A 27,746-nucleotide genomic window follows, 5' to 3' on the forward strand; every position below is an offset into this window, starting at 1 on the left:
TTTGCTCTGAAGCAAGCTTCGAAGCAGTGCTTCCTGGGAGTTGTAGATCAGGGTTTGAAGCACGTATCGAAGCTTCAGTGTCACACTGCCATCACTACCTCCCTCTAGTGGTGGAGCATTAGGCCCGTCCGTTGAATGCTCTGGTACAGCTGGGATTTGGTGCTCCGTTTGAAAACTTTTGACCATGGGTAACCCAATTGAATGTTTGCATCTGAATCTGAACATTAAAGATTGAGGAGAATTCTGAAATTACATTTCAAAACGAAAACATGACCATGTTTTAAAGTATTAGGAGGCTGCTGCTAGTAGCTGGGGCTGCTGCTGGTATTCAGGAAGCTGATGTTGCGGCTGGTAGCTAGATACAAGATCTACAAACATTTTAATAATACCAGTTGCAGTTGGCCATTCAAAGCAGCTCCATCTGAAAAGGTATCAAAATCGGTGTCCACATTTTCTGCTGCCATTCAGCCTAGCCAACTACCAAAAAGACAATGTCAAACTGATAGTTTCATTGTTTTATTATTTTGCTGTCGACATATCACATTTGGACAGTAGGTTATATCCATGTCGTTGCAGGAACTCTTAATACATATTCACAGTTATGGACCACTTCATTCTTGCAGGATTTGATGCGGGTCTTTTCAATGAAGATAATGTACTCAGCGTAATCTTCATAAGGTACAAATTCTGCGTTACTGCGGCTTGTAGCCAGGCTGCTGGGGCTTCGGCATGTAGCCAGCCGGCGGCATGTAGCCAGTCGGCGGCATGTAGCCAGCCGGCGGCATGTAGCCAGCCGGCGGCTGCTGGGGCTGGTAGCCAGACTGCTGGGGCTGCATGTAGCTAGGCGGCTGCTGCTGCTGCTGCTGGGGCTTGTAGCTAGGCGGCGGCTGGGGCTGCTGGGGTTTGTAGCTCGGCGGCTGCTGCTGCTGGGGCTTGGAGCTAGGCGGCTGCTGCTGCTGGGGCTTGTAGCTAGGACTTGCGAGCACGCGAGTACGTGCAATTGGAACAGCAGCAGACTCGATGACGTCACCACCTCTACTCGTCCGTTAAAGGACAATTCCGGTATTTTGAACATTGAGCCCCCTTTCTGGTTTGTTTAGGATGAAATAGAGTGGGTGACACCGAAATTTGAACTATTAGTCCTTTCTCGGGTATTTGGCTCATTTTGAATCGCTCCTGCCTGCTTCACAATGGTTGTCTGTGTGCATACACAAACCTGTCAACCCAGCAACCCTAAACGTTCGTTTTAAAAAATGTGCAAGTAACCGAGTGGTTAGTGGCATTCGTGAAGTTTAAAAAAAAAAAATATCGGCGCAATATATGGTTTCTGTCGTGTTTTATTACACATTTATCGCCAGTTGATTTCAGTTGGAAGACTCATTACTGCACGATGATATTACTCCGCCGAACCGGAAAGGTGGGCTGTTTACGTTGGTTTGAAGTCTTGTACCGTGAGCACTTCGGATTAGGGAAAATCACATAGAAAATCACTGAAAATGGATTATGAAAGGTGGCTTCTGGAGGACGCACTCGATTTCGACGGCAGAGGATATCGTTTTGAACCAGAATTCACCCAAGAGGAGCTACGTGAGATGGAGGCTAGGGCTACGGAGGCGCCTGAAGCTCCGGCTGAAGCGGTCCCCCCAGGATCACGGGCGGGTGGTGTGCCTGTGGGAAGTGCAGGCAGATGCCGACGGAAGTCGAAAGTAGGTGCTGCATGGAGTGGGACCTTGTGCGGAAGTTTATATGCGGTTGTGAGGTATCTGAAAAAATAGTTCAATTTAGCAACTAACACGGGTGTAAAACATATATTGCGCCGATATTTTTTTTTTTAAACTTCACGAATGCCACTAACCACTCGGTTACTTGCACATTTTTGAAAACGAACGTTTAGGGTTGCTGGGTTGACAGGTTTGTGTATGCACACAGACAACCATTGTGAAGCAGGCAGGAGCGATTCAAAATGAGCCAAATACCCGAGAAAGGACTAATAGTTCAAATTTCGGTGTCACACACTCTATTTCATCCTAAACAAACCAGAAAGGGGGCTCAATGTTCAAAATACCGGAATTGTCCTTTAACTGTGCTACGGCCTCATTTAGGCATATACTACTGAACAATATAAACAAATGATATAAAACAAAATCCCAGCCTCTTTCATTTTCAAATAGTATGTAAATATTCTGAATGAATAAAAAAATGAAAAAATATGCGTGTCCTGTCATGTGTATAAGCTATACACACACGACTATATATATATATATATATATATATATATATATATATATATATATTATCTTATATTATTATTATTATTATATAAATATATATATAAGTTAAGAGTACAGTTGTGCGTCTTCTCCATATTGTCCGCCATCGTACTGCTGCGAGTGCGAAATGCATCCTGGGATTTATAGCGGTTGCAAGTACACACGAGCCACCTCCGATGCATTCTCGGTGAAACGGCGAGATCGAGCACGCATCAAGAACACTTCCGGTTTTTACGACAGTACTCGCTTGATGCATGCTTCGAATTGGAACAGTGCTCGGGCAACGACTGATGACGTTTCACGAGTCCACGAGCACACGAGCACGCACAAGTACGCGAATTGAGAATCGGCCTATGGTCTAGCCTACGGAGCATTTCCGGTTTACGTAACAAACCGTTACCGCCCTTTACCTTGGCGTGACCACCACCCGCTGCTCCTGTCACCGCAACCCTGACAGCTGACCTGACCTGTTAGTAAACAGAAGTTATACCGGCCAGCGCGGAAAAAAAAGAACAAAGAAACCAAATAAGCCAACAAAAATTATAATTTTATTTTTTATCTTTTATCTTTTATTGGAGGAGTTGGGGAATAGGCCTACTCACCGCCGGAGCCGACGGGGGATATATCTTCGGCTCCGAGAAACAGACGACCACAGATTGGTAAAGCTGTGTTACCTTACTTTACTAACTTACTTACGCATCCTTGGAATGCAGCCTTCGAAGGATGCGTCCTAGGAATTGGGACACAGCCGATAAGTAGATTGACGAACACAGAGATTGTGACATCCGTCAGCAACACGCAAGCTCTGTGTTCGCCAAAATATCCGCCAGGTGAATAAAGCGAATTCACTTGCATGGACAGCGTCTCTGGTTGCTAAGCAACCTCAACGTCCTGGCGGACGATGGCTGTGTCCCAATTCCTAGGACGCATCCTTCGAAGGCTGCATTCGAAGGATGCGTCGACGCCGATTGCGTCAAGTGCTGTCCCACAACCAAGGGTCCTTCAAATGGACCCTTGGTTTCAAATTTAAGAGGTCAAAATGGTTATATTTACCGAAATTGTGGCGATTATATAGATAATTTGCTATTCTGTAACGTTAGATCAATGGACCAACGCGAACACAGGTTGTGGACCCTGTTTTTTTTTTTTTAACGTTACAGACGTTGGGATTGATTACACAGTTAACTTGGTTATTTTGCTATTTAAGCTGCTTTTGTTTGGTAGTGTAAAGCAAAACTAATTCTAACATTTGGTTTTGGTTTTGGGAGCCAGCAGCATACTGCTCGATTTATTCTATTGAGGGGGGAGAACGATGAGCTGTTCACCGGGGTGAAATACTCAGCAAGTGTGGCTTGGGGGTAAGGAAACAATTGTTTATTTATATCGTAAGTTAGTTTATAAAAATTATTATAGGCCATTTATATATCTACATTTGACCATCTTGTAAAGGTTAGTTAAATTAGCCCTCATTAAACAGCTGGACAGATACAACATCCCCAGAAATCGTTTACTACGATGTCCTATTTTGGGTTATTAAAGAAAGAAAGACCAAAAAAGTCACAGCTCGCATCAGTACTAGACAGCACTAGAAAAACACATAGAAGAAAAAGGGTGTTTTGACTTCTACTGGTTCTATATCTCTGCTGATCAACACTACGGATACTGGAAACACACCAGCAGCTGGTTGCACTACCAGAACGTAAGGTCCCACTTAGGCTACGTTGAACGTAAATCACCCAAACGTTCTACTGGTTGTCTTATTATTATGGGCTTCATATAGGATGAGGGCTAATTTAAATGTAACCTTTACAAGATGGTCAAATATATATATTATAAATGGCCTATTGTTAACATGGGCTATTAACATGATTGATAAATGTGTCTCTTGTTTTCTCTGATTAATAATGTCTGTGTTTAGGACAATTCTGGAGAAAATAGGCCTGCAGGGGAAGGTGACTCCCCTGCAGGCAAAGAAAAAATGGGACAATTTAAAAAAATATATAAAGTATGTACATGTCATTTTAAATATACATTATTTGTTTTAACCATGCAAGTTAACCATGCTGAAATTTGTTTGGATACTGCTGTTGTTAACTGCCATGATTGATTTCCTCTGCCTTAGGATTGCAAGAATCCAGGGTCAGGAGAGGAGGTGGGAAACCCACTGCTGCCACTTGGCCCTGGTTTGTCCCCATGGATAAGGTATTGGGACAGAGGCATTCCACCAACCCCCCTGTCCTAATTGCCTCCATCCCTGAGAACACACCAGGGCCAAGTACAGCAGTGGTGGATCAGGAGGTGGAGGACAAGGATCAGGAGGAGGAAAGACAGCGAGGGCCAAGGTCCAGAAAGAGGGACAGAGGAAGACATGTTCCAGAGTCGCTCACTATCTTCCGAAAAGGACTCAAGACTCACCTGTTCAGAGTCCACCTCAACTCTGCATAGCCACCCTCCCCCTTCTGGCCACCATTGTACACTGTGTTGTATTGTATTGTATTATAGTACTTAACTGTGTAGCAACTGCAGTAGCTGCTATCATGGCTGTAACATGGGGAATTGATTAGCCTAGCGATTGTGGTACTTGCACTTGGTTCTATGAACATCCTTTCTGTACAAACAGCGATATATTGATGCACTTCTTATGACAAATGTACTTATTGTAAGTCGCTTTGGATAAAAGCGTCTGCTAAATGCCCTAAATGTAAATGTAAAATGTAAATGTTCCAGTTAATAAAAGAGGACATGAGGCTACAAAGGGAGGTAGAGGAGAGAAGAGCCCAGGAGAGCAGGGAAAGAATGGATAGGTTTTTGTCAATTTTGGAGCTTTTGGTGGACAAATAACTTATGTTCTGTTATATTTAACACATTGTTTATTATTATTTACATATTTATTGAAACTTACTTATTTAACTAACTTTTTTGATTAACTATTTATTAAAACCCTAACTAACTTTTTTGTATTGACTAATGTATTCGTATATAACTTGTAAAACATATATATAACAATAAAACTATTTACAACAAAAAACATTCATGTGACTATTTACAACAATTATTATAAAACTACTATATACAAAAACATACTGATCAATAATCATTTTTGTTGGTTTCTTTGTTCTTTTTTTCGCGCTGTCCGGTTTAACTTCTGCAGCTGGTTGCACCAGCAGAACGTAAGGTCCCACTTAGGCTACTGGCGCGTTTCCACTGCAGGGTGCGGAACGGATCGGATCGAAAAGGTGCGGGTCGGGTCGCGTTTCCACCGCCAAAAGTGGGCGTGACCCGGACTTTGCCGTACCTGTTCCGGCCCCGTTCTCGGGACTCCTCCGTTGGGGTACCGCAAACGAGACGAGACGCCTGAAAGGGTCCCGGGAAATTCTAGCTACACCCCCCCTCCGTTGATTGGTCGACAGAATCGTCACTTCCGGGTGACGCGGGGATAAAACAGTAGCCTCGAGGTATTATTCTTTACAATTAACTTGTCGCGTAAAACGCTTGCTTGGGCGAACAAGGAGGTGGAGACGTTCGTCTGCATTCTTGGGGAGGAAGACGTTTTTTACGATGTTTACGTAGCTGCCGCGGCGATCGACATCCGGCCTACCACAAAGGGTACTGTCGGCAGTGGAAACGCGACCTCGGAACTGAGCTGGGCTATACCGCCACCTCCCTACCGCACCTTTGCGATCCGATCCGTTCCGCACCCTGCAGTGGAAACGCGGCACACGTTGAATCACCCAAACGTTCGACTTTACACTCTACTAAAAAAATAGCAGTTGCACCAAGCAGATAGTTTCAACGTAACACTAAGTTATAACTTATCTTTTACACCTCCCCTCTAGCTGGTGTAAATTCCATACTAACGATAAAGAACCGTTAAAAGAAAAAAACGTAAAAAGATTTCAACACTAAAGGCCGATATATGCTCTGTTTTAGATTAACGCGTAAGCACGTAAGATACATAACCCCCCCTTGCGCGGTAAAATATCCCCCCTTACGTGCTCAAGTGCGTCGCCCAAAATTCCTGACTATGCGACTAAAACACTACGGCCCTACGCAGTTCGCAAAGACTGTGATTGGCCAGCTAACCACATCCTTTCAGGAGTCTCACATTTCCGGTTTTACAGCAACCTTAACATCGTTCAGAGTGTGGAAAAAGACCGCTAACCTAAACTTAGCTACTGCTACTCTCGTCGAAAATACTGGAAGTGCATAAATATAAACAAGCCAGCGATTTCCACTTCCACGCCCACAGATTCGTTCGTTGCTCCCCCTACTGTTCTGGCGGAGAATCCCCTTGCAACACGCGCAATCCTTAAGGAACCGTAAATCAAAACTTGTCTAAAACAAGTCCCTTGTGTAAATTACGTGCTTACGTCTCTGCGTCTAAAACGACCCTAAATCGGCCTTAACGCAGGGTAAAGATGGCTATTCGTTTTGAGCAATGGGAAGAGGAGTTTCAATGCGATTTGCGCCGGGAACGGATTGTCCGTGACCGTATCGATCCATTTCTTTATTATGATGATGTTGAATTATATGCGCGATTTCGGTTTTGCCGGGCGGAATATTATATTTATTTATTTATTATAAAATCCGCCATCAAATAGCTTAACCTCACGCCTATACCGTCCAAGCAAATTTTAGAGAACAAATGACTGAAACTGTTTTGTTTGCCCTCTCATTTGGGTGCTAACGCGTCTTCACTCGGGTAAGGTGGAAACTTCCTGTTTATATTGTTAGCTGTCAATGATTGGCTTGAAATTATCTAAACGTCATTAAAAGCGACACTGGTACAATTGATGCACTACTAGTAACGTTACAACTTAAATTATGGTGGTGCAACCAAAATTTAGAACACCTTTAGTGTGACACTAGCTACGTCGAGCGTAGGGTTAAGGCGGACTTTACACCTGAACTTATGATCGGCTTTACGTTCTGCTGGTGCAACCGACTGCTGACACCCCATGTGAAGTTATTTAACCCGATTATTGTTATTTATATCCAAGATTATTTAATCTAACCCGATCTAAGCTCTATCATGCACCCAAACACGGCGGCGTTTGGGTTTCCTACCTCAGACTCCTAAATCCAGCGCAGCCACAGGCGCGTTGAACCATTTTTGTGACACACAATGATCAAGCGTCAAGTTAGGCGCGTTATGCACGTTTTTTAACCTGAGTGGCCTTAGCTTAAGGAAAAGGGATATATAAATACAATACATTGTAATCATGATCGTTTTTTTATTATTTACCCTTCAAGAAGGTTGAATTCAGTATCCTTTACAACAATATCATAAGGTAGGCTTAAATTTGGAGTAGATTAAAAAAAACAAATGTGGTTTACAATGCCTCCTTCAGTTAAATGTAAAACTTGAGTCAAGTAAATATAAGTGAGGAGAGTAATAGCATCTTGATTTTACAGCATCGAACTGGAATATAAATTGACAAAATCCTTACCTGACAAAGGATGACTAAGAAATATATCAGCATTGTCAAATGATAGAAAGAAAAACATCATTGCCTTCCAGTAAACATTCTCAATTCATTGCAATTAATAATACAAAGGTTAGAGAAGAAGCATTGATTCTGAGCAATAAGCAAAGTGTTACCTCGCTGCCTTGTTGATGAAAGTACAAAACTAAAAAGATAAATCAAACAATCCAAATGTGTCTTATAATTTTGTTAAGTTAAATCGTAGCATAGTAATGATAGCTCCCCCTTCCCTGAATGCATGCGCACTCCCGCAAACTGGGACACGCTTTATATCAGGGTACTTACTGGGCATGACACCTGTGGATGGTCTTGACATGTATGAAGAGCATGAGAACAATGAATCAATGAATTAAAACGAACCACTGAAGAAAAAGGGATGCATCATAGTGAAATTGAAAAAGGTGCAGGAGATACATAAGCAGAAGTAAAGAAGCGTTCACAATTGAGTGTTTCAAATGTACTACACATGCCTAATGTTAATTTTTTGCAGGAACCAACCATTTCAGAGGAACAAACATTTTGCACACATTATCAGATATGTTCCTCACAGTTCTAAAAATTTAAGAATTAAATGATTCTTGAAAATACTCTAATAATTATTCATATTGCATAGTAGGAAGAAGGTAGTGTGGACAATGGAGTTTGAACCCAACCCTTCAGCTGGGAGTCCACCTCCAGGACCAGACCCTCCTGCCCCCCATAGCTCATGCTATCAGATGGCTACGCTATTCTCCAGCAACGCTGGGTCCAGAAACGTGTACGGGATTTTCAGACCCAAGTTTCTGGCTTCAATCTTTGAATTTAAAAGTCCCAGCTCCCCTTTGAAGAGGTGCATCTGCTGGCGTGGGACTATTTCAGAGAAATACTCTTCAGGGTAGTGGCCAAAGGGCACCTGTTGGGATGAACACATGTTAAATACACATAATAACACACACACACACACACACACACACACACACACACACACACACACACACACACACACACACACACACACACACACACACAAATGCATAGACCAACAGAGCACATTAATTAATAAGACATTGAATATAACACATACAGAAGATAATTTTGGGTAGCCCCGCCCATTCTGCCAGCAATTTGAGTTCGCCCAGCACAAGGGTCTGGAGAAGAGCAATATATTTCTTTCTGATACCTTTTTGCGGGAGCCAATCACCAAGCTCGTTTTCCACTTTGCATACTATTGGCTGGTTCAACACAACGATACGACAGCGAAGCGACGGCAAGAGCCAATCGCGTACAGAGTCAGTTGAACTAGGCCCGTTGATCACGCCTCAAGAAAATGACAGCAGCTTCTCCAGACCAACGTGCAATCTACGATTGAGCTTGGTCAGGGAATAGCCAAACTACCATAGTATAGTCAGACCCTCCAGGATTTCGCTATGTTGCGATTTGCAACTTTAACGCAACATCAACCAATCACCGCGAATTGAGTGCGGTGTTGTAATTTTAACCAACCACCGCAGCTTTCCCGCAAATTTGACCAATCAGTGGCGTCGTCTTGAACTGACGTCAACAAACAACCTTCCGCCTCACTTGCGTGTTTACTACTACAAGCGATTCAGGCATTCATGCCGGATGTGCGCGTCCACCGTTTCACACTTGCCAACTATGGAGGTAGATTTCTGTCTTTATGATGCAATCAAACAGAATAGGTTTGAGAGCAAAAAAAAAAATATTAATGGAAATCCAAAAGTTTTGTTTGGAAATCCAAAAGTTTTGTTTGCGAATCCAAAAGTTTTGTTTGCGAATCCAAAAGTTTTGCTTGCGAATCCAAAAGTTTTGCTTCGGAATCCAAAAGTTTTGCTTGCGAATCCAAAAGCTTTGCTTGCTGTTGAGCTGAATCCCGTGGGCGGGACCTACGCCGAAAGATGTAAGACACGTCTCTATTGGCCAGTCTCGATGACCAGAGTGACAGCTTGGCAACATCCACAGTTAGTAACGAGAGATCGATGAACACAAATAGTCCTGTTAACTAGTAGCTACTAGTTAACAGGACTATGCACAACGTCATGCAGGCTAATAGGCAGCCTGGGCACGTAACGTACCTATGACTAGGTAATTGAGCTAAGCTAGCAGCTACATGCTGACAAAATTATGTGTACTTTTTAACCCATTACAACATCCACAGATCGTTAAACAAAAGCAATCTACAGGCACCAGTTCAAACATAACATTCTTGCTATTACTATGACGGAAGACATACCTACGCATTGATTTTCTGTCCTCTCAGCTCCCGAGTCCCACTCTGTCTCATCATGACTTCAAAACTCCCTCTCTCGTTACTAACTGTGGATGTTGCCAAGCTGTCACTCCGATCGAGACTGGCCAAGAGACGCGTCTTACATCTTTCGGCGAAGGTCCCGCCCAAGAGATTCAGCTCAACAGCAAGCAAAGCTTTTGGATTCGCCAGCAAAACTTTTGGATTCGCAAGCAAAACTTCTGGATTCGCAAACAAAACTTTTGGATTTGCAAACAAACTTTTGGATTCCCATTAATACTTTTTTTATCACATTTATTTTACTTGCAATAATTTTTTTTTGATTGCAGTGTCCATAGTTTTGCTCTCAAATCTATTTTTTGATTGCAGTGTGGAAAGTTTTGCTCTCAACCCTATTTTGTTTGATTGCATAATAAAGACACCAATCTACCTCCATAGCCAAGAAAATTAACTGCGAAAAATCGCGAAAGGGGTCAGCTTAGCTCAGGAGGTAGAGCAGTTGCCTTGTAACCGAAAGGTTGCTAGTTCAATCCCCAGCTCCTCCTAGCTAAGTGTTGATGGGTCCCTCCCTGAGCAAGACACTAAGACATTAACCCTAAAGGCCGATCCATACCTCCGGATCCGGACGAAATTCGTCCGTCACCCCAAACGTTGCCCCCGGAACTACCCTTCATACCTCCGTCTGGTTTCAGCGTTGTTATGGATGTTACGCAATAAATACTCTAGAGGGCAGTGACTGTCGTTTAAAAAATTAACGGCATCGACAATCGCAAACATGACATCTGTAGAGATGATTTTGCTTTGCGTCTTCCGAAATTGGCAAAAAAAAGTGCAAAAAGTGTGCGGTGGCATGTGACACCCCTCACCAACCCGCGGATTATCTCCTCAAAATGTTGTTAAATGACCAGTTACAACTCATTGCCAAAGCAGGGGAACAATAACAATAAAATAAAAATGTCAGGTATATAGTATAATATAAGTACAAAACGTCAAATACTATATATATATATATATATATATATATTAGAGCTGTCAGTTAAACGCGTTATTAACGGCGTTAACGCAAACCAATTTTAACGGCGTTAAAAAATGTATCGCGCGATTAACGCAATTCTTTTATTTAAAAAAAATAAAAACTTTGGCTCAAAACAAAGAAGCAATAGCCTGACTGCTATGTTCAAATGACATTTGTTCAAAGCAGTCGTTTAATTGCACTATAGGCTCTTTTTTTGTATCGTCCTGTTTTGATCAGTATATGCCAATGTTGTTATCAATAAAAAATCATTTGCACAAGGCAAGCCGATGCACTTCATCATGTTGATAAGAGAATTAAAATGAGAAGAATTATGGGACAAAGAAATCAAGGGATATTTAGCATAGAAAAATAATTTGCGATTAATCGTGAGTCAACTATGACATTAATGCGATTAATCACGATTAAATATTTTAATCGCTTGACAGCTCTAATATATATATATCTCTCAGATATTATACTACTCTATCTATTTTCGCGAATGGTCTGACTTTTGACTCTATACTGCCGCCTCGATTTCCGGTGGCATTGCTCCGGTTCACCCGGAGCACTCCGGATTCGTAAACTCAGAGGCGACGGACCCATTTACGGACGAAACACCTCCGGGACCGGACGAAACTGTCCGTATCCGTATTTACCGTAGGGTGTGAATGGGCCTTAACTGCTCCTGACGATCTGGCTGTCGCCTTGCATGATTGACTCTGCCGTCGGTGTGTCAATGTGTGTATTAAACGAATAACGATGTAAGTAGCTTTGGATAAAAGCGTCTGCTAAATGCCCTAAATGTAAATTGTAAAAGCAGTATCATGGTATTCTACATGACAGCGGGGGGAAAATATTTTGCACTGCATGCAATGTTGTGGTGGAACATAAGGGGAAATCTTCCATTGATAAGCATTTTGCCACGTGAAACATAACTACAGAACTGCAGGCAGGACATCAGACGACGAGGCAGATCACTATGAGGCTGTTGCATCCAAGTCAATTGCCAGCGCGAAAAGAATCAAGAATCTATATTATTCATAGGACCATTTCTCAGTGTTTTTGGTCTTTTAATTAATGTTTTTTTTTTTCAGTAATAACTTACTATTTAACAAATTACTCTGGGAAAATTGCAGTAATAACTTAATATTTAACATCAGCAAAATCGCAACGTTTATCGCAACTTTCATTTCCTCTCGCACTGTAATCGCAACAAAAACATTAAAAACACTGCAACTTTCATCGCAACTTTTTGGAAAAGCTCACGCAACATTAGGGATTTTAGGCCTCAACAATCTCAAAAAAGGCCCGCGAAATTCTGGAGGGACTAAACTGAAAATACTCTAGGGGACAGACTCAAGGAAGTAGGTCTACTGAATACTGCAGGATGTACGGTATATATTCTGCATACATGACAACTTACAAAATCACTGGACGGCTTGCTGAGCAGATACATGACAGCCATGCCATGAACGGTGGCGTTGACATCAGGGAGAGTTTCCAGGAGGGACCTTTCATCTGCAGTTCCCTTGGTGGTCGGCGGGGGGCGCTGTAGGGTCGTTGGAGTATTGGGCATCCATGATCCGTAGTCAAACTAAAAATAAATCGTCATCAGTTCACATTTTTGTCAAATTTTGGACAAATACTCAAAAGAAGTGGATCTGAAAAAAACATTAATTGCCAAGAAGGGACCAAAATAATGATTCAGCTTAGTGAAAAAATCAGACCTGGCCGTTGTTGACTGCACCGTGCTGGGCAGAACAGGTGAAGATCACCATGGTGACGAATTTCACCAGCTCAGCTACAGTGTTCAATCTTTGAGGCATTCCTGAGAATTATACATTTTTATATTAAAGAAAATGTTACTTTGATTAGTGAAAATTAGTTCTGCAGTATGCTTATTCCCAATATAATTATGTATTTCTTTCGACCACCTAACAATGAATTAATGTATTTTGCTTGAAGCTCACCAGATTCTGGCCGTGAAAGGAATCCATGTTCAAAGATCTCCAGAACCCAGGTCTGTAGCTCTGTGTCTCGCTGGACATCAGAGTCGTCTTTGTAGTAGTAGCCAAGCACTCCCTGAACAAACCTGTATCATACACGTAGAGTAGCAGTGCCGAAGAATTAAATGGCGGGAGCTACGGGGGGCTAGATTGTTTATAGCAGGTGCCAATACATTTTAATGCAACAAACAATAAAAAATAATACTACACACTACAATATGATACGAATAAACCAATCAAATCACACAACAAGCAGCAACAGTCATCATCACTTACGCAAATGTAGAATATGATTTCATAGTTTTGTTATTATGAGTCATTCTGATGTCTTCATGTATTATTATATTAGTGTGTGTGTGTGTGTGTGTGTGTGTGTGTGTGTGTGTGTGTGTGTGTGTGTGTGTGTGTGTGTGCAACTATCAGAGTCGTACTCATTATGGGGAACGAGGGTTGCAAACTCCTATAACCTGGGCTGAAGAGCTTTAACCCCCACTAGCACCACCCCCCCCCCCCCCCCCCCCCCCCCCCTGAATATCCAGTGTTTTGGATATTCAGTTCTTTCAACACCTCTCAGGCCCCCTTTTCGACAGACTGAACCACAGTCCACCCTGGTGATTTTTATGGACCAGTGTAGCAGCAGTGCATATATTTTCACATTTAACAACGAGACTCCGACATCTTTTCCTCTCGACCAGGTTTATGATACAGAACCTGGAACCGCATGCACATAGTTGATTGAGAGCCAGGGGTTACGCTCTTTCTCCTTAAGGCTCTCTGATTGGTCGGAAGGAGTGGGCCTCATTGTGAAACTTGCAAATGGAATATCTCTGCACTACTGCTAATTGGTCCTTGAAACTCACTCACAGTAGACCGTGTGAGAAATATTCCCCCAAATCTTACCTACAATAGCTTTAACATTTATAGGCTACCGTTGAAACCAATAACTACAATTATTACTGTACGTCCACACCAGAAGCGAATTGAGCGACCAAATTGCCGGAAGTCATTCACTTTCTATGGGCAAGAGCGACCAAAGCGACCAACGCTACCAGCGGCCAAAGTTGAGCGACCAGAGCGTCAAAAAAAAGTTGACAACTTTTTAACTTTATGCAAATTACTATGACGCGCTTCAGCGGCCAAACACTGACAGCCAATCGGAATGTAGACGCTCTTCGCTTGCGTGGATCCCAGGGAACACCGGCAGGCACTTTGGTTCCTACCTACCTTTATTCACTCACTGAACAAAATGTCGGCTGAAGTATTAATCGCGGCTGTAACTGGGCACCCGGTGTTGTACGACCCAACCCTTTTTCAGTTCAGAGATCGAAACGCCAAGGCTCTGGCCTGGGCGGAGGTGTCACGCGTGGTTGGTTGGTCTGGTGAGTGAGTTAATGAAACGTTTGAGATAATTGTAAAATAGGCGCCATACATGCCTGCTAACCGAGATCCTAGCATACTAATCTTCCTTGCTCTGAATGGGACGATATCGTTTTCAAATATCGAAAATACATACGTTGTGCAAAGGAATAATACGTTGTGCAAAGGAATAATGCACCCATAATAATGCAAATTAATAATGCACGGAACAAACGTGTCACTTCAATGCGGTTTAATTGAGGATAGACAGCTGACAAATGACCATTTAGCTTTTATCCAAAGCAACTTACAATAAGTCATTTGACATAAGAAGTGAAACAATATATTGCTGTAAGTGACATATATAATGATAATGACAGCTGTGTTTTCTGTTTTGTGTTCAATAGTTAATGAGTGCATCAAGAAATGGAAGGGTCTCAGGGACACCTGACACCTGACAGGAAGAATAGGAAATAGGAAAAAGGAAAGGAGGAGGAGTGGTGCAGGGGCAGGTGGAGGGAAGCCATGGAAGTATGCCCGCATAATGGCCTTCATAGATCCATTCATGGAAGACCGCCATAGCCAGACCAACATGGCAGGGACAGTGAGTGAGAGTGAGAGTGAGGAGGACACAGACCAGGCAGCACCAGGGAGAGCACCGGTCGAGGACCAGGAGGCACCAGGGAGAGCACAGGCCGCTGACCAGCTAGCACCACAGGCCGCTGACCAGCTAGCACCACAGGCCACTGACCAGCTAGCACCACAGGCCGAGGAGCAGGCAGCAGGAAAGAGCAGGAGAAAGACGGGACGAGGCAGAGACCAGACTCGTGATGCTCTTGATGCGGAGAGGCTCATCACAGCTATAGAGGCTGTTAGCAATCGAGTAGTGAGTCAGAGTCCTCCAGAGGACTCTGACTCACTATTCTTTCGAAGCCTCCAAGAGGATTTAAAAAAGCTGTCTCTTAAGACTAGAGAGGGTCTAAAGTTCGAAATGTACAGGATGGTGTACGAGGCCAAGTGTCGTGAGGTTGACATGTGGGATGAGGGGAACGGGGTGCAGCTGACAACATTGTGAGGGGTGTAATAGTAAGCTTATTACCCTCGCAGTGCTGTCAGCTGCACCTTGGTCTTGTGATTTTTATCGACCAGTGTAGCAGCAGTGCATATATTTTCACATTTAACGAGACTCCGACATCTTTTCCCCTCGACCAGGTTTATGATACAGAACTGTATTAGAGAACAGACTGCCTTCATTCAAAGACAATTTTCTAATATGGCAACCTGTGGGACAAATTAAGCTTTTGAACTTAATGCCATTTACACACACACACACACACACACACACACACACACACACACACACACACACACACACACACACACACACACACACACACACACACACACACACACACACACACACACACAAACTTTCTTTTGATGTTCTCTTTCACATGTACACATGTTTGTTTCTTTGTTTGTTAAGTTCCCACATGTGCACTTTTATCAGCAATTGCTGATTTGTTAAATTGAATAAATATTTCCAAAAACAAGCTGTTGTGTTTATTATTTTAAAATCGACAATGTTACTGTAAAATATAGGCCCATGCTTTGAGGACATTAAATGACTGCAGTTTAAATGACATTAAATGACTGCAGTTTTTGAAATCGTCACATAAACCAACAAATCGACAAGACGAGGGATAAATGACAAGGGATATATCTTTTGTCTTTTATCCCTCTATTCCCCACTATTCACGGAGCCTGAGGTGAATAATTGTTAATTAAATAGTCTAAGATAGATAGATAGCCTAGTCAAGTCTTTATTAATACCAAACGACACAAATCGTCGGGAATCCATTTAGGTGGTTCGGCCCACACAGGACAGTAGCCTACAAGACCACACAGAACAAGTCTGACTGGACATATACACACAATACATCACATTAAAACTAGACACGCGTTGATAGATAGACAGATAGGCCTAGATAGATATATATGTTCCATTATTTGCTTTGCGGAGCCAACCAGTCCTGTGCACGTATGCAAATTAGCCATGTGCGCCAATGTCTATTTGTTTTGAGTGCGACGAATGAGTGCAGATCATGATTTGCAGATGCAGATCAGTGAAACATATTTTAACTAGCCTACTACAGCACGCAGGGTTTTTTGTTCTCGGTTGTAATTAGCCTACATTTTAGAATTTAGAGTTTTTTTATATTGGGGGAAATCACTGTCCTACTTGTTGTCGACGCACTTTATCCAACAAGCAAAACCGTCTCGGCAATATGGCCAAAGTGTATGGGAGTTCACTCTTTGATATGGCTGTCTGTACTAAAAGCCTACGGCTCCTTTAAATGCGTCTGCATAATTGAATTGTACGTTATGAGCGACCAAAGCGAACAGAAATATTCGCAGCGAAACTTTGTGAGCGTCTTTGACGCTTTGGTCGCTCCTGGTGTGGACGTACGGTTAGGCTGGCATATGTTTAGCTTTTCAAGAGCCGGTTCGATGTTTAGCGCTAACAATTCATTATTAGGCTATTATTGTACAGTAAACGTAGTACACTGGTTTATGTCTATAGTTTGACCGTTTTTATGTTCCATAAGTGTTTCTATTACCTGTTGATGATGTCCCAAATCTGGAAAGCATCCTCTCTGTAGTAGAAGTGGGGCACAGACTCCAGCCCTCTCTCCTTGATGTCATCCCGAACGCAGAGCGAGGTGTAGGTTATAGATGAATTGGCTCGTTGCAGAATCATTTGCATAGCCTCTCCACCAGAAGCGGTGAACTTGGGAAGCAATTACATTGTGACACTAACCATCAGGGTGGAAAGGATGACAAATAAATCCAAAGGTCTGGTACAATATCACAAACACATGAACATTTTTCATAAATGTATATGAAATAGGGCATATGCTATGTCTTCATTAAAGGGGTTCTTAACATCTTAACATAGTTCCTAACATAAGAGAGTAGGCCTTCTACGGCTTCCTACCCTGTGGTCCAACTATTTAGCAGAGTTACTGCAGACCCCAATCTTTGTCTCAGAAAGCATATGAGGTAGTGATGATCTTTTCCTTGATTCAGTTCGTGTCTGTCAGTTCACCTAGAGGAATCGGTCAGAATCATTCAGTCGCGTTTCAGGTCGCGGTGTATCATGGAATGCACGGTTCTCAGCTCAGTCAGTCAGACTCAGCTCCTCCCTCATTCTCATACGATCGTGCAAACGGTCATCAATTAACACGCAACATTACAACTAAGTTCCTCTCAGCTGAGGAGTGCTTCATGTTCGGAATCGAGATGTTGTTGCCCAGGCCAGTCCCTCTTCACCACTCTGCTAACCTAACACAGTGAACAGCGAGTGGGAGTCGAGTCTAGGAGAATGAACGATAGAGACTAACAAGAGAGAACTGAAAGGTGGAATAAGGTCAGTTCGTTCTTGTTAAAGAGTCGTTCCTTCAAACTGATTCGTTCACAAACGACCCATCACTAATATGAAGCGGTTCTCTCTTATACAAGTAAATAGCTGAACGTGACGGTTCCTCTTTAAGGCAACAACATGTATACACACGGTCGGCTCCCTACCTTATTGAAAAATCCACTGTCAGATATGAGTAGCTCCCGAGCTAGGAAGTTAATCTGGAGGGTGTAGCGAGTGTTTGGAACCAAGAGCTAGCCGAAAACAGGGAAACAAAATATGTTTTTTCAGATGTATCATATTGAAAGGTTTTCTATAATGCTCATTTAATTAACATTTTAGATGGAGAGTTTATGAGATTATACAAAACGATGGTCACCTTGTACAGCGGATGCACCATGGGCAGGTTACGCAGGATTGAGACAGAAAAGACTTCTGCCAGAAGATGAGTACGGAGGAAGTGGGAGTTAAGCTGGTGGACCTGGAAATCTGCACTTCTGACAAACATCTTGGCCAACAACCAGTCGTACTCTGAGTCGGCAGGACAGAAGATAGGGTTGTCCTTTGATGGTTCCTGCTTCAACTATAGAACAGGCACAGAGCTCACAGAATTAATTGAAAACATCTCTTTGATGATATTGGGAGTTCCTAAAAGTTTTCATGAAGTTACATACATCAGCCATAATTTGGGGATGGAATGAAGTGTAAATATCAACCCTTACCTGGATAGCTATGGGCAGCAGCTGATCCTCAGGGGTTTTGTGGAGCAGGACGAGTGGGGCCATCAGGTACTGCTGCTTGCCATTAACCTCGTTGGCTTTCAATCCATCCAAGAGTTTGTAGTCACACAGGAATATGTTTCCGTTCTGTTTGAATATAAGTTAACAACATGTTTTAAATGACTAGGATGTTTTTGTAACATATTTTACAACAATGGTGTTCCTGCAAACCTAGGCTGCTATGATAGTTCTGCCTCCGATGTGCGTGCGTTCTAGCATGGTAACTACTATTGGATGGTTGAAAATAGTAACAACAGCTTCTTCTGAAACTGAAAATTGTGTAACAATTATGTAACAAGTGTAACAACAGCTAAGGCAGCATAGGCATGAGTAATATACTCATTCCCAGATTCCCCTGGATCCGAACATTAACCAATCACATCGGTGTATCTGATATAGGGGGGCCAGAATGGAGCTAAACAGATGACGACAGCACTGCAACGGAATCAGTCCGTTATCAGTAAATATTGCAAGGTGTCTACGGATGAACAGTTATCTATCTGAAACGACTTTGGCCACTACAATTCAAGAGTTAGACTTGGCTTTTCCTCAAAAAGAGGAACAGAAGACGGCGCTCAAAGATTTCCTTTGCAAGAATGACGTTTTTCTACTTTACCGACCCGATACGACAAGAGTCTAATCTATCGGTTGGCTCCGCTGGTAGCTGAGCGTATGGGGCTCTGGATACGTCACCCCTTGTATTGTTCTGATTGGTTGTAGTGTTATCCAATTGCGTGCAGCGATATTTTATCGGTCAGATTTTTTAGCTTGGTGCCGCCCCTCGAATTGGGCTATTTGCATTACTCGTTGCCAGACCCCACATATTTCTAGATGTGGGTCTGGATGTTCAGGCTACTGAAAAGCAGTGACAACATTCAAATATTTTTTGACCATTCAGCGAAAAAAAGGCAACAGGCTGACTATCATTTAGGGTGCTAGTCAATGACATGCAAATGCAGACCGAGTCTTCATCAACACGCCCACTGAAGTGGTGTGATAAATACGACTTTCTACTCCTCATTCACATGTAAGATGATTTACATTTCCTACGGAGAAATTACTACCTCAAGGGTAGTATTTCTTTGGACATTTTCAGCGTACAAATGTCAGGATTTGTTGTTCACACATACGGCCCATCAAGAGAATAGCAAGAGAATATCAGGACTTACACGTATGTGTGAAAGCAGCCATAGTGAAATAAAGCACAGACTTTGGTGGGGGAGGGGGAGAGGGAGAAGGGGCGGGTGCGAGGGCAAGATTGCGGCCGACCTGACGTGAGTGTTTAAGATGTTTTTTTATTCTTAACCAGAAGAATACGTCATTGCGCTTACAAATCTAATTTTCAAGTGTCCTGGCCAAGACAGGCAGTAGTAGCCTACAGTCACACACAAACATTATAAAAATAAAACAACTAAAACAGTCAGCAGGGGGGAAGGGTATATCAATATCACAAGACATTTCGTGCTGCTCAAGTAGGAGAGTAATATAAAATTTGAGCAAAAAAGTGTAAAGACATTGCGGGAGGCTCAAGGCGGAGAGTAGCAACAAAGTCTAGTCTTGTGGTGGACTCTATAGACATAATTCACCATACTGTGTTATTGACATGTTTTCGTTCTGTGCTACGGGACGCTGTCTTTATAAGATCGCACGACTTGTTTGTTGATATGCCGGTCGGCGCAATGTTTTAAAGATTTTTGGATGATGAAATAAACGACAAGCCGATGCGTTGGGAAATTGTCCCTCACTTCTTCATTGCAATTTCTAGAGTCTATATGAAGAACGTCGTAGCTTGGAGAGTGTGTCGACTGTGGGGCCGTTATCTTGATCGTCTTGCAACTTCGGCGTCCGCACATGTGTGTGCGCGTGCGCTTTTGTGTGCGGTGTGTGTGTGTATGCGGTGTGTGTGTGTGTGTGTGTGTGCGGTGTGTGTGTGAGGGTGTGCGTGCTGTGTGTGTGTGAGCTGCGGGCTGCCTGGCAAGTGCGCACTGGACCAGGTGGGGAGGAGCAACTTGACCGACAGGTCTGCTAGTAGTATGATTATATAAAATAAAATGGTAACGCTTAACATTAAGTGTAATTTACACATGTAATAAATTATTTCATAACCGGTTACTGTATGTACTTCATATAAATTAAGGCACTTCACATTTTTGCCTATTCCAAGCGTTCCTAACCACTAACCCTTAAAGTGTAATTCCGGCAATGAACACCAAGACCCATAAAATAAGCCCTCCAGACAATTTTTTACGTTGATAATCGAGTATAGAGCTTGCCCGCAGCAATGTAACAGCCCAAATGGCTTCCATGTTATTGGCTAAGCACAGCGAACGCTTCGAGTTCAGCATTTTTTAACCGCTAATATTGCTCAAAATAGCACCAAACCTCTGCACTAGCATGATTAGGGTCCCTACACATAAAACAAAGCATCAAGAACTTAGTTAGCATACCGGGAGTTTATTGAAAAAGGCTGTTTTCCAAGTCTGTGCCTTACTGGTAGGTCCATGTTCCCAGGAAGTCCACACAAGTCGACTCCCGGCTACCAACCATTTTAACTGAACATTCTTCCCTCTTGATACTTGTTGTAAATTTGTAGGTGTCTCTATTATGTTATTTACGGTAGCCGGTAATCGACTTCCTGGAACCATGGACCTACCGGTAAGGCACAGACTTGGAAAACAGTCTTTTTAAATAAACTCCCGGTACGCTAACTAAATTGTTGATGCTTAGCTTTATGAGTAGGGACCCTAGTCGTAATACTTCAGAGGTTTGATGCTATTTTGAGAAATATTAGTGGTTAAAAAATGCTGATTTGGAATCGTTCGCTTTGCCCCTATCCAATACCATAGAAGCCATTTGGGCTGTTGCATTCCTCCGGGCAAGCCTTATACTCGATTACGAAAAAAAGTGTCTGGAGGGCTTAATTAATGGGTCTTCATGCCGAAAAAGACCCTGGGTTCAATTTTCCCCGGAATTACGCTTTAACCTTATAACTTATTAAGTACATGTACAACCTTATTGGTTATAGTGTTACATTGGTTATTTACAGTATTTACTTGTGGAATAATGGTACTATAACAGCAAACTATAATGTAAAGTTGGAGCAACAAACGGCATCAAAAACCAAGATCGACTGTCGGATTACATTTTGTGTTGCCCACATTCCATAGTTGTGTGTTGGAGCTTGTTGAGGCCGTGTGCTGTGCAAGCAACAATGCATGTTGAGTCCTTCAAAGATGTTGAGACCATTCAGGGGAATCACACACCTGCATCTCTTCTGCTAGGCTCTTCCCGCCGTGGAGGAACACCATTTGATCGGTGACAGGGAAGTTTTCCGGCAACACCGAACAACAACGGATCACCATTGGGTTGACACCGTTTAGAAACTGGTAGCCAAATAGAGAATCCTTCATCCAGTTCTGCTGAACGTATTCTACAAACAGAAGGCATGGTGTGAATGCATTTACAGAGGCTTAGAACACACTTATTCAAAACATTATTTAAATAAAGCCAATCTAGATACGATTTGAGGGTTGTAAAGAGAGAGGGTGCCAAATCTAGTAATATTTGACTGTAAACATCTACCCCACCCTATTTCCCTCTATGCTCTGTACCTCCATACACTAAGAGGGGTTAGCATAGCTGGTAGCGCTCTAAAATCCAAATCGTCTCACACTGAGACAGGCGGGCTTGTATCATCTCTTTGACTCATACATCGATTTGTATTGTAATTCTTGTTTAAAGTCAGAAACGTCAATGATATCTGAGCCCAGGCTAGCTTAAGACACAGGAGATTATACTGTTTTTACCAATAGTCAATTTGCATTAACTATGCTCTTTTCTGTTCCGCCACGTTTCTCTACAAAACAATTAGAAACCCCAACGTTAAACCCATACGTTTAAAAGTCACACAATAAAGTCTACAAAATTGTGTCACCATTTCTCAATGTTTACAGAATTACAATCGAACAGGCCCTCAAACGGTTACCATCCTACCTACAGAGCCTTCAATATCTAAATTAAAAATACATGAGCCATCAACTTAATGTGAAGCATTCTATACCAGACAGTGCAGTTTGTTTGTGGCGGAAGACTTTGCCGATGGCATCAATGCTCGTCCACTTTTCTTTACAATCCGCTAGTCCGTCGAGTTTCAGCTCTATCAGCCTGGACCGAGAAAATACAAAAGCCTTAAGCATAGTACCACACTTATTGATTAAGCGTCGACAATTCTTTGTCTCAAATAAATAATTAACATAATTAATATAAGACAAAAAGAATAATAAAATAATAATAATAAACAATAATAAAGACAACAAAAAAACGATACCCTTGTAAAGCGGTGAATCCAAACTCCACTTCTTTAGTGAAGGAGAAACGGACCTCGTCAGGCAGAGTATGAACATTGTCAATCTTCATACATTGAGGAAGGCCCACTGCATAAATGTTCCAGCTAGGGAAAATAATATTATATTATATATATTATATACTCTACAAGTACAACAATACAATAATAACAATTCAGTCCTATCAATACTAGAATAGTTAACCTATGGTATGGTGAGGCCTCCACACACCAAAGCTAGTCCAAAGCTTGGAGCTAGTCCGATTCAGAATCTGATTGTAAAAAATTACTGCTTCTGTCACTCTTTTACAATTAGCAGGCTTATATTGCTGTCAAGGCTTTTGATTGCTACAAAAGCATTGACACTTTTGATAGAAGTTATCTGCAAACCCATAACTGACAGTTACAATTAACATGGTCACTACCATGTGTACAACCCCCATTTGGCCATTTGAGTCCATATTAATTCATTTCCGATCTACTGCTGTGCTACCAAAGTGTTTTGTGATCTTGGTTTGCTGCTTTGTGAGCGGATCTCATATAATCTCTACATTAGGCCCACTGACTCCGCAACAAACAAATTGCATGAAGGTCAAGGTAAGTGATCCAACTTCATTGCGCAATATGGAAGCATATATGTAGCAAAATTCAAATGGCAATGCAATTTGGAATTACATTATGCATTTGACAATGCATTATGCAATTTTATAATGTAATTTGTAAATACGTTATTCAAAGTGTATTTTAAAATGCAAAGTGACAATGCAATCCTCAATTAAATTTGCAAAAGTTCTAACAATACAAATAGAATAACATTTTGTCAAATTCTTTGAGTTCCTTTATACAAATTGAAAAGCTATAGCGTCCCCGTGATTGCAATCCACTTCGCCACGCTCCGTGTGTTGCGATATTCAAATGACATTTCAATCCGCAAAACGGAATCCAAAACGGAATCCAAAGAGGAATCCAAAAAGTCAATATGCAAAGTGGCAAACGTATCAGCCAATCAGCGTCTGGGCGGGAACTACGTCACTTGCTCGTAATTTCCTTGTTCACTTCTAGTTCGTATGTGTCAGGTCCATGGTCACCAATGGAGATTATTGATACGCTCCGAAGTTTGGCCGATGATGTGGAGAACAATCGTGTTGAAGACACAGATGCAGTAGATAGAGTGCGTGTTCTGGGAGATAGGATAGACGACTTATCCTCACGGGTACGTTTTGACGCCAGTGTGGTAAACACAACGATTTCCAAAGTGCTACAGGCACTGGGTGCGAAACATAGAGTCGGGAGACCCACCGTCTCCACCCACTCCTCACCTACAAAGCTCTCCAGAACCTAGCCCCCAGTTACCTCTGGGACCTCCTCCAAGAATACACTCCCTCCCGCTCCCTCCGGTCAACCTCTGCTGGACAACTGTATCCCCACATCACGACTCATTACGAATGGGTGCCCGGTCATTCAGCTGTTCTGCACCCAGGCTCTGGAACTCCCTCCCCCCACACATAAAACAGTCTGACACAATAGAAAGTGACGTAGTTCCCGCTGGTGGCTGATACGTTTGCCACTTTGCATATTGACTTTTTGGATTCCTCTTTGGATTTCCTCTTTGGATTCCGTTTTGGATTCCGTTTTGCGGATTGAAATGTCATTTGAATATCGCAACACACGGAGCGTGGCGAAGTGGATTGCAATCACGGGGACGCTATAGCTTTTCAATTTGAATAAAGGAACTCAAAGAATTTGACAAAATGTTATTGTATTTTTATTGTTATAACTTTTGCAAATGTAATTGAGGATTGCATTGTCACTTTGCATATTAAAATACACTTTGAATAACGTATTTACAAATTACATTATGAAATTGCATAATGCATTGTCAATTGCATAACGTAATTACTTATTGAATTGCAAATTGCAAATTGCATTGCCATTTGAATTTTGCTACATATATGCTTCCATAGCGCAAGGAAGCAATAAATATTGAAAATAACCACGTGAATTGTGCCATTATAAATCCATTATGAATATATATGACATACCAATACTGTTCTGTTCTCAGTTTTAACTCTTCTGTTCTGCTTTGGATCGCAAGAGGATAGGTGTCATCAACCACTAAACAAGCTGCAACAAAAGAAAAAAAAACATACAAGGTACAATATGCCCAAAAAGTTAACGTGTAACTTTAACGGCTGTAGGCAGCATAGATAAATATTTATGCCTATTTAAAAGTGAATTCATCAAGCCATGCTTTTTTCAGGTAGGGGTTAAGGTAAGCACAAGGTAAGTTCCATGTACCTGTGGCCTCTCTGAACTGATGTACTTCATCGTCGGTGATCCAGCGATGGATGGGGAAGTAGAAGGTCTTTCCTTCAGGGGACTTGAGCTCCACCTTGGCAGGGAACCAGGAGTCTTGTGGCAGCAGAATACCAGAGCTTTTTTTCAGCTCAATCAGTACCAGTTTGCCAATGGAGCGGTCCACCTCAATTTCAAAATCCTACAGGTGGACAGGACGAGAGAGAAGTATGATATAGCAGCTTTTCATAAGTTGTAAACATTAACCTTAACATTAATTAAATTATGTCAAATAAGCAAGTTGACAATAATTGCACTGAAATGTATTTAAAATGACAAACTTACAGATTCAGGGAATGAGAGAAGATACGAGAGGGCTTTCCATTGGCTCGCCCCATCTGTCCCCACTACTTTAATGGAGATACAATCCCAAGATCTCGCCCAGAGACGGTTTTCAGTCGTTATGACCCCTTTGTATTCAGGCATCTTTCCTTTGTAGTGTTAACGTTGGAGTAGTCCACTCACATGAAGAATATAAACATGAGGTAGAATAGCCGGTCTTACCTTGTTATGTAGCCCTCTAAAGTGATGCTTGGTATTTTTGATTTGCCTTCTTTTTAAACTCATTTTCAACTCCACCCCTCCTGATATAACACACCTTGGTGACGTCACACAGTTGAACTCTTCAAATGTATCTTTGGAAACATAAGCATTATCGGAATCAAACATTTAAAAGCAATTATTCTGGCCAGACAGAATAATGTTTTTTTTATTGGTTGCATACTTTTGTCCATTTCGTATAACAAAAGGAATTATTTTCTGTTAACCGTTATTTATATGGAGCATCCAAATGGATGCATCCAAATGAAGCATCCATATAAATAACAGACAAATGTTATTTATTTATTAATTTTGTTTTTTCAATATTCTCCTTTTTTGCATCCTTATCTTAATAGCTCTCGAGGTGCCCTCACTAATCCATAACACAAACATTAGTGAAGGTTCAGCATGCAGGGAGTGAGTGGAACAGATAGACTGGGTAGCCCCACCCATTCTGCCTGTGATTTGAGTTCGCCCTGCACAATATATTAAACTAGATATTAAGCAACATGTTCTTACCGCACCCTTACCTTTTTAGGAATTTGACAATGTGTTTTTTCCAAGGAACAAGGAAGTGAAAAGGAGTTTTTCCAAGGAACCAGGGAGTGAACGCCTTTAGGGGTCCACTCCCTGGTTAGGGAATGAACGCCTTTAGGGGTCCACTCCCTGGTTAGGGAATGTTAGGTAAGGTTTTTGGCATTTTCTGAAATAATTTATTACGATAGCTTTTTTTTTACCATGTGTTCCTATAGGTGTCTAGTAACACCTCCCAATTTATCCACGGCCAAATCCCCTTGGAATCGCCTCAAAGTTGGGGTGCCCAGAGGGCCTGGGTAAAAATAGTGAAAGAAAAAAAGATTATGCCAAAATTGCCTTTTGAGATGGCTAACTAGGGTATTTTAGGGGTGCTGAATCTATCCCAGTCATTAGTTTTGAGTAAAAATGACTCCAAATCCATAACAAATGCTTTTATTGAACAATTACAAATCAAAACTTGCGTTATCAGTTGACATTTTAACAAACCTCATCCAACTCCCCTGCATCTACCTCACTACCATTATCATCTGGCTGGTTGATGTTCTGGCAAGAGTTACCATGACAGTTTCCACAAGCAGAAATACATTTGACTCCTTGCTTTTTACAGCAGCATCTGAGAGTGCCACGGTCACCTGCACGGTTGCAGCTGACTAACCTCAGAAGGTGGTCCGATGCAAAGGGATCTGTTGTAGGGACAGGTGCATAACCTTGTTTTCCTTGTTTCCACCCATACTCAAGGACATCCAGTGATTGACTTTGTAGCAGTAGCCAATCTCTGGTCTGGGGATATGTCCGCAGAGAGTGCTGTGCTGCAGCTCCTGTAGTTGGAGGCAGTTTATCAGGCTTGATGCTCCCAGCTGCGGCCCGCTTGCTGAAGATATCAAATCTTAAGTCTTCCAAATCTTCAGATGGATTTCCGTGGAATATGATCTTGAACAGTTCACAGCCAGCTTTGATGATGTCACTTTTCTTGGCTTTGATGTCACTGAACACATCCATGGCCCGCTCTGATTTGTCAGTCTTGCAGAGCTTGCTGAGCAAAGTTGGTTTGCTAAACCCAGAAATGGCTGATAAGGTATCACAGCCAGAGAAGCTATGTAGGAATATAAGGTATGACGGTACCTCTCCGGGAGTGCCTCTCGAATCTTTCCGACATCATAAGATGTATCTTTAGCTGTCGTGAGGAAGACCGGGTGGTTTGCCATATGATGGACCAGCATAACCAGGACGTCTGTGTCCTCAGCCCTCACCTCAACAGGACTCCATTGCCTCATTTAGTGCTGCAGACACGATGGAGGTGTCAGCATCATCAGAACATAGTTGAACACTGATCCTACCTCTGTGGAAGGTCTCAGCAGAGCAGAATGAGCTGGGCCTTGTTGTTCTTGTTGTCA

General features: G+C 42.2%; 1 protein-coding gene and 2 long non-coding RNA genes across 3 annotated transcripts; 2 read left to right on the forward strand and 1 right to left on the reverse strand.

Moving 5' to 3' along the window:
* Nucleotides 1-3,425: 3,425 nt before the first annotated feature.
* On the forward strand, nt 3,426-4,275 carry LOC132452593 (uncharacterized). Its single transcript, XR_009524413.1, has 2 exons — nt 3,426-3,628; nt 4,189-4,275. It is a non-coding gene; the product is annotated as an uncharacterized LOC132452593 (long non-coding RNA).
* A 3,199-nt stretch (nt 4,276-7,474) lies between these two features.
* LOC132452488 (polyunsaturated fatty acid lipoxygenase ALOX15B-like) lies at nt 7,475-25,820 on the reverse strand. Its single transcript, XM_060045141.1, has 14 exons — nt 25,561-25,820; nt 25,219-25,417; nt 24,963-25,044; nt 22,906-23,028; nt 22,639-22,742; nt 21,842-22,008; nt 18,522-18,665; nt 18,179-18,382; nt 17,967-18,053; nt 17,000-17,169; nt 12,987-13,108; nt 12,744-12,844; nt 12,440-12,610; nt 7,475-8,648 (listed from the first exon to the last, which is right to left on the reverse strand). The coding sequence occupies exons 1-14, from the start codon at nt 25,699-25,701 to the stop codon at nt 8,469-8,471; spliced, it is 1,995 nt and encodes a 664-aa protein (XP_059901124.1). The 5' UTR covers nt 25,702-25,820; the 3' UTR covers nt 7,475-8,468.
* Nucleotides 13,975-14,773, forward strand: LOC132452489 (uncharacterized). Its single transcript, XR_009524362.1, has 2 exons — nt 13,975-14,401; nt 14,669-14,773. It is a non-coding gene; the product is annotated as an uncharacterized LOC132452489 (long non-coding RNA).
* Nucleotides 25,821-27,746: the final 1,926 nt, after the last annotated feature.

This window comes from Gadus macrocephalus, chromosome 23 (genome assembly GCF_031168955.1).
Source record: "Gadus macrocephalus chromosome 23, ASM3116895v1".
NCBI classification, from domain to species: Eukaryota; Metazoa; Chordata; class Actinopteri; order Gadiformes; family Gadidae; genus Gadus; species Gadus macrocephalus.